This window comes from Scatophagus argus, chromosome 13, assembly GCF_020382885.2.
Source record: "Scatophagus argus isolate fScaArg1 chromosome 13, fScaArg1.pri, whole genome shotgun sequence".
Taxonomy (NCBI): domain Eukaryota; kingdom Metazoa; phylum Chordata; class Actinopteri; family Scatophagidae; genus Scatophagus; species Scatophagus argus.
In genome coordinates, this window is record NC_058505.1 from 16,508,812 (window position 1) to 16,517,120 (window position 8,309).

Here is an 8,309-nt window from a genome sequence, read left to right on the forward strand (position 1 = left end):
AAGCCCAGCTTTGTCACAACATAAAACTGGAAGTTAACATGAACAAATCCAGAGTTTCAACATATTTGTGGTTTGCAGTATTGTGCACTGACAACATTTATTCTGGCAGGTGAAAAACAGCTAAACTGCCCATCGCTTTCTGAGGTTGTTCAGTGTCACACTGTGGTCCAAATGAAGGTGAAAATTGTTGTTTTTTTTAAAGAGTATATATATATGGTCTGAAGATGGATCTTTTTTCAGGAAACAAAACTCTCTGACCATTGTGTTGTTTTTCTCGGTCTGAATAACCGAAAAATCTCTCTGAAAGGGTCATATTTTTTCAAATGTGTCTTAAAATTTTCTGTTTTTTTTCCCCTCCACGCTCAGAAATGTGTACTTTTATTACACTTTAGTGTGAAAAGAATCTAAGAATAAGCTTTTTATTTCTCTTCTCAAAATTTATAGTACATTTGGATCAGCTATTTGACAGCAAAACAGGCTGCATAGCACATGGCAGTATGAGACTGTCTAACTTGCAGTGTTGCACCTGCCTTGTAGTTTCTGTGTGAAGAGTTCTGATTATGTTACATTGTCACTGTATATAAAGAGGCATACATAAGAGGTCACACATTTCTGTGAACCCTTGAAAACTACGCTCTGTGTGTACTGGATAGCCAGTTCCTTCTCAAAACTTTTAAGTGCTCTTGTTTTTTGTAAGAATGGTGTCTTCAGTATTTATAAATTCATGCAAAATGTCATGTTGTATATTCTTGACTAAGTTTCGCTTGTGTAATTGTTATATGGAAACTGACCTCAACACTTGTGGTGTGTTTTTTGTTGTTGTTGTTGTTGTTGTTGTTGGTTTTTACCCTTCATGTACAAAAGGCCTCAGTTAACAGTGCGTTCATTAATATGTGTCCACGTTACTGTTCCTGCATTATGTTCCTTTGTAAATGACAGCAAAAAATGAAAGAGGAAAACAAGACTGAAGGTTCAATTTATTTTCATACCTTGGCCCCATGTTGCTTTATCAAATGCACTGCTTTACAGTTGTATGTAGTGTTTTATTGATGCAGTTCATGAAAGAGCATCAGTAAAATCTCAATCAAAAGACACAACCTGATTATTATGCAGTAATGCTGCCATCAACTGAACTGAGCAGATGTCATGTGGTGGAAAAGCAACAAACAGTTACAGCTCATTTATCATTTGCATACTTACCATCATCTACAAATTAAGTCCTCTACAAAACAATATCAATATGGAAACTGGGAACAGCTGTTGATTCCCGAAAATCATGTAATTGTGAGTTAAAGATGATTTATTTTCAGCCATTGGGTTACTGACACTATTGTGAAAGCAGTTCATCCCTGTTGTGTTTTGGATTGGTTTATCTTAATGTTTGTCAGCTCAGTGCCACAGTTGGCCACATAAGATACATCAGACAACCATACAGAATAATTCTTTAACATTTCTTAGCACAGACCTCTTTTTCATCCGTTTGATGAGCAACTGCCGAGCTGCTGTGTTTGTAGTAAACCCATACATTTGACTGAACAACTCTCTTCACCTTTGCTTTAAAGCCACTGTGTCAGTCAAAGAGTTTAAGAGAAAAAGATTAGATGGGTCAGTGAGACTTAAAGTCAGACAGCTCAGATTTGGCATTGGCTTGTGGTGTTTAATCTCTCTCTTTGGAGAGGCAGAGCCTTGAAAAGCCAGCAGGAACATTTCTGCAAAAATATCTGTCAAGAAGACTCCAGGATGGCACTGACAACAAAATTGCTTTGATCATTGTGGTAACAATTATTTTTTCATGGTCTTATTTTCTTGGGTAAAATGAAGAATTTAACACATCTATAACATAAATAAACCAGTGCCTTCTCCCTTCATGACAATTACTAAACACCAAAGACATGTTCAGCTTCAGGTTCGACCATTAGCAGAGTGAGAAAGGCTATAATGATGAAATCTTACTGAATCATCTCTGACAGTCTAACTACATTAATCTGCGCATTGAGTGAAATGCGTATTCCTGAAATAAAGGACTGCATTTATCAGATCTCCTTTATTATACTGTTCTTCAAACTACATGGAGACATCCATGTATTAAAAAGGCTACATACTACTGTATTAGAAAGATAATGAGAACTAGCTGAGGAAAAGACCAAGTGCAAAATATGCACAATATGTGTGTTAGGGCTTCCTCCTGAAACCCATTAAGTCATATTTTTGTCACTAAGAAATGTACGAAACAACGTTTGAGTGAAGTTACATTTGTTCAGTGAAGCATGTGATGATTTAAGTTGACTGAAATGAATGTAACCACAATTAATTCACTATCTTTCTGCAAAGAACAGATTCAGTTTGATGGGTTGCCTAATGGCATGTAATGCACTATATGCAATTATACACACAGACTTCACTGGTTAAGGAAATGGAATAACTGGGAACTAAGGGACCGTACAGAAATGATTAGAAGCAGAGGGAGGTCAGAAATGGGGGAAGGGTATGTAGTTTTGCATAGGGGAGAGTAGTAGAGAAGGGTCTTTACTTTTTCACTTGCCAAATTTATATTTTTGCATTTTGTTGCAGGATTATTAAAAGGTGGAATCAAAAAGTTCTAAATTATGGTTACAGTATGCACCACTGACTGTTTATAAATATGGATGACATGAGAGCTCTCCAAAAGCAAAGCCATCTTGACTGCCCAGTGGTGACTGGCTCCAGTAAAGGTCATAATCCCAAGTTAGTTTCTGGTATTTTAGTTAGCTCTTCATGCTAACATATATTCAAGTGTTCATTTTTCTGGTGAAGTGAACTGTCATGATTGACAGCTGCTCAGGATTGGTTCTGACAGCTGTATGGGCGGGAACTCCAGCCCGTGGCTAAACCACCTGATCACTACTGCACAGACTCTGACTCCAAATGACATCATGTGTGCAAAACGGCAGCACTTGTCTCAGGGATGTTTTGGCATCACGTTGGCACAGTGGAAGAAAGTGGAGGCCCATCATCCACCTTTGTATACTGCATGTCAATGGTGTGTACAGTGGTTCTTAAAGGTATTGTTTCCCATACACAGAGTACACCGTCCTCTTCCTGTGTCAGGGATTTTGTGCATCCAGCTAAAGATTTCACCTTCGCTCTCTAAGGCATCTTAACAAAATGTCAAACAAGTCAAATATGATAAGTTGGCCGAGATCATTATTCAAGTGCAGCCTTTTAATATGTTTGTCTAATTCCTCTTTTAATATGCACATTGGTTGCTATTAAGGTTATTATTCTATGATTTTATATATATAGTTTTTAAACAAATTATGATTTTATATTCTTTATGCTTTGCTTTATATTTTGTTAGCAATGGTTGAACAAGCTGTAGTAACCAGCGCTATATTTTGAGATAGTCAAGTTCAGATAAAATATTCGCAGTGCTCATTTTCCTGTCAGCCTCTCACAGTCTCATTTACGGAGGTGAAATGATTTCAAATAAAGACAGGAAGAGACTGATGCCATTTTGCCATTAAAGTTACTTTTTCCTTCCATAAAAATGTTTTTATGGTCTTTGTAGTTGATGAGGCACACTGGTAAATTAAAGTAAATGAAGAATGTTAAAAGAACTAAAGCTGCCATTTTCTGAGTTCCCTACTCAAAGAAAATTCCCGATGATCATCTGCGAAGCAGGTGAAGTAAAGTGTATATTGAGGTGTCTCTGATCCAAAATTCTTAAGACTATTGAAGCTCTTCTGAATACACATCACATGCCCTCACTGGCAGAGAAATCATGAATGAACGTTTATTCAGGTTGAATGAGACCAAGGCCACATGGAAACTTTTCAAAGTATTTAACCCGTCTCACACCAGTTACATGATTTAGTGGGAAGAGGTTAAGCAAACAAATTTCTTTTGATTACAAAAAAATCCAGTGAAACTGTCTACATGAAGCGTGTAGACTCTGTGGAGTGTGTATTTTTCATGTGCTTTGTGGGATAACAGTGCCACTCTCTGGCCTCAGAGCACAGATGCAATGATTGTGACATATATCCAAAGTTATTTGTAATTGTCAGATTTTCTAGCAATTGATTACAGACCTCTGTTTTGAAATAGTAACTTGTGGAAATAAATTATTTTTTTTTGCTTTTAATTAACACTCACTATAAAGATGGAATAAAAATGGGAATAATAAAAAAATGTTTTTAAAGGAATTGGAAAGAGAAGGGGCGGCACGGTGGTGCAGTGGTTAGCACTGTCGCCTCATAGCAAGAGGGTCCCAGGTTCGAATCCCGGTCTGGGCCCTTCTATGTGGAGTTTGCATGTTCTCCCTGTGCCTGCGTGGGTTTTCTCCGGGTTCTCCGGCTTCCTCCCACAATCTCAGAAACATGCACATTAGGTTAACTGGCTACTCAAATTGCCCCTAGGTGTGAGTGTGAGAGTGTGTGGTTGTTTGTCTTTGTGTGTTGGCCCTGCGATTGACTGGTGACCAGTCCAGGGTGTACCCCGCCTCTCGCCCGTAGTCAGCTGGAATAGGCTCCAGCTTCCCCGCGACCCTGACGGATAAGCGGTATAGAAAATGGATGGATGGAAAGAGAAGTGAATGACAAACCTAATAAAGTTACTTATTAACTTCTGTGTCTTAAGGAAATGATGCAGGAAAGGGGACATTATGACATGCAACCTTTGCCCGATAAGTCTTTATTTTTCCACAAGGACCTGAAGAGGAGGACAAAAACAGGAGTTGAAAGTCAAGTCTAGGAGAAAAACACCTGCTTGGTTAGTTGTCCTTTTTTTGTACAGGTACGTCATTTGGATTTTATTTTAAGTGCGTCTTGTTGTAGCATCTTCTATGTGCTATGATGTGTGTTTTAGTGATATAGGTTAGACAGTATTGGGTGTGTTGAAGTCATATGACTCGTGCTTGACTGAGACTCAGCTACCGTCTGCTGTCTGCATCTCCAAATACATTTTTAAATTTTAAAAAATAAATGGATTTAAATAATCTCTTCTAATGTTTTTGCATTTTTTTAAAAAACCTCTTGAGTTTCTGTCAGCATGGTGGGGATCAGTAGATAATGACTGCATTTTCATTTTTGAGTGAACTCTTCCTTTAAATATCTTTAGATAAAATGTAATTTGTATGGAGACACTGTATGTCTGCTCTCTGTACTAGAAAGTATCACCTGTATAACATATGTTTGTTCATGCTGTGTATAAAGTGAATTAGTAAGCAGCTCATGAACTTCAATAATAAGTATAATCATGAACATTGCTTCAAGATCCAGCAGGTCATGTGACATTTTCTGTCCACAAAGGAGGACTGTTTAGACTCACAAGGTTATAAGCCTTTTTCTGTTCAGGTCAAAGTTTCAGGTTTGTTAATGAGTCATTTCCTGTACCACAACAGAGGGGTTTACTCACTGGATGACAGCACCCGTGTGCTCATGGATTACAGTTTCATTTGCTTCGGAGTGAAAGATATCAGCTGATGACTGATGATTCTTAAAGCTGATGGGCTGACTAAATTTTTCTCTGGAGGAGGTTTACAGCTGATGGTTCAGGATTATTATTCCCCTAAACAAAGGCTCACTGTCTCTGTTGATAATGATGACCATGGTGATCATTGTGTAAACCTGGACAAAGTCTAATCAAATCTTTGAAATCAAATGTGTGTAAATGTTTGATACAATCAAAAGAAATACAAAACAGAAAGGATAGGACAATTAAAAGGAATTTGTATTTAATAGTGTAATAGGTCTCCGATTTGTCTAAACAATTGTAAACATACTTTGAACACTCATAAAGTGTTAACCCTCTACCAGTGGGTCCAGTGTCAGGTTTAAAACTTATTGACTGTCACAAGGCATTGGTTGGTAGTTTATTGACCATGAAATATAACGCTGAATCACATATTAAAAGATAGATGCCCATATTGTTCTTAAAACAATGATGACAATCCTTTATGAACACTCAAAGAGTTTTTCTAGCACCTCTCCATACTGGCTGCGAAAAGCTCCCCTCTGAATGCAAAATAAGAAATGGGGAACAAAATCACAGTCTTTGTTCTGTGTAAAATGCATTTTAAAGTTCACTTTGAGTGTCCTCGAAAGCTACAGGCTTTTAAATTCAAATTTCCCTCATTGTATTTTGATGGTTATTGCCAAGCTAAGTGACTGCAGCACAAAAGGGACATGTTGTGCACCTAAATATTTTAAAATTTGTGCCGCTTTCAACTCATTCTCACAATCCTCAGTAGATGTAATCAGTTGTTGATTTGATTTTTTCAGGTTTTTCTCTCAGGACACAGAGATGGGCCATCAGAGCTGCAGCCTCTTTGTGGTGTTTCTTCTTTGTGAGGCTTTTATCAAAGAAGCACACCCGTCTTCTAAATTTGATGTTGGGGTCCACAAAGGCAATCAGAGACACCTTCTGATGGACAAAAAAGACTCTAACAGTACAAACAGCACTCTAAGTAAGTAGCAAAAGGCACACTTTGTTTTACTGTCATCTAGCTCTTTACAACCAGGTGTGTTTGAGAAACTTTGAACTTTATAACACTTACTGGAAACATTTTGAAACACTGCAATGCAAAATTTTTTCCTGTTCTCTCCTCAGAGGATTCTGACTCAGATCAGGGCGAAAAGTCCCTGGAGTGGTCTTATCTGGCTGCAGGACTGGGCACAGTCCTCACCATCTCGCTCCTCATTGTGCTGGCTGTCAAGTTCAGCCTCTTTCGTCGCTTCTTGGCTAGCTACAGACATTCGTTGCTCCAGGAGACCGACGGGGTCAGCCAGTATGGGCAAGAGGAGGCGTCCTTACCTAACAGCAGGATGGGCAGAATGGGAGGGGTTGGAGAGACTCCAGGAGAACTGGATGAAGATGATGGCTTCATTGAGGATAACTATATCCAGCCCAGTGAAAAAGACAGGGCAGAGAGAGAAAGTAAGGAAGAGGGGGAGGAGGAGTTGGAAGACAGTGATGAGGATCTGCAGTTCACTATTGGGTGATTACATAATGAGGGACTAACAGCTGCAACTAAAATGAAATGACACTATAGAGAACCGTTCTGGCTAAAATTCATTGTCTATATGCGACTTCTTATCACAGGCTGTATATGGGCTGTGAGCGGGTCCACCAAAGACTGGACTCCCCTCAAAAAGTATCATATCATTTCATTTAAATAATTGTGATAGGCCAGTATATGTAAACAAAAAATATATTTCTTTTTCTCTGGTCCAAATAATCCTTTCACACCGTCTAAGATTATCTTGTGACCTCTTGAATGGATCCTGACCCATTTCTTGGGAACTATAGAAAGTGCACAGCAGATAAGATAAATGTGAAAACTGACTGAGTCAATTGATATCAGTAATATAACACCTTGCAGTGTTGATACCATGAGTTTTGTTGTGTTTGCTATTTTCTCAAAAGATCTTTCTCAAAATCAAAATATTGCCTGTCAGATAATTTCTACTTTTCAGAGTGGAACAACTTGACACTTCATCAGCACCGTTGGATTTTGAACATGCAGAAAGTGTAAAAGTAAACTAGTGTGAAGCATGGAGAGTATCAGTTTTTGTCATTTATTCATATATGTCACTATTTGAAGAGGTTTCTGAATTTCTGCAACTACATTTCTGTTTCAGTCTCATGCAGCAAAGCTGAAGACTGTGTTGATCCAAACATCACATGATGGTCATCTTCTGTTAGGATACAGAGCGCACAAAAACACTATTACTAATACTGAACATTATAACCTTGTGTCCATCTGGTAGGCTCATGTGTTTAACCTTTAAGATTATGTTTGGGTTTTGTTTGAGAAGAGGAAGACCAGGTCTGGTTTCTTTGTCTAACTAACACAAGAAGAACAGTGACTTCCTATTCCTTCATATGAGACACTTCCCTCTGACTTCAGTGTGAAAACATGTCCTCCAATAAAATGTATACAATATATTTAATCTTCAACCCATCAGTGGTCTGGGCTCTTATGTGTGGCGTTTTCATGTTCTCCCTGTGCCTGAATGGGTTTTCTCCAGGTACTCTGGCTTCCTCCCACAATCCCTAAAACATAAATATTAGGTTAATTGGATACTCTACATTGACCCTTGGTGTGCGTGTGTGGCTGGCTGTCTTTGTGTGTCAGCCCTGCCGTTGACTGGCGACCAGTCCAGGGTGTATGGAATACAGTGGTATAGAATGAATGAATAATATATACAGAGTGCTGGACAATGACTCTTTCACATCAAAAGTTCCAGATTTCAGCTTAGAAATGTCCAGTGTGCACAAGAGGCAGGAACCTGACTGTATTCATGTAAGATAACGTATTTTAATGTATATAC

The 8,309-nt window shown here is 38.4% G+C and overlaps 1 protein-coding gene across 1 annotated transcript; it reads left to right on the forward strand.

The window, feature by feature from the left end:
- The first annotated feature begins 4,638 nt into the window (after window positions 1-4,638).
- On the forward strand, window positions 4,639-7,698 carry LOC124070041 (leucine-rich repeat-containing protein 19-like). The gene is made up of 3 exons (XM_046409653.1): window positions 4,639-4,770; window positions 6,258-6,442; window positions 6,586-7,698. Exons 2-3 carry the CDS (start codon window positions 6,280-6,282, stop codon window positions 6,975-6,977), a joined length of 555 nt encoding a protein of 184 aa, XP_046265609.1. The 5' UTR covers window positions 4,639-4,770; window positions 6,258-6,279; the 3' UTR covers window positions 6,978-7,698.
- Window positions 7,699-8,309: the final 611 nt, after the last annotated feature.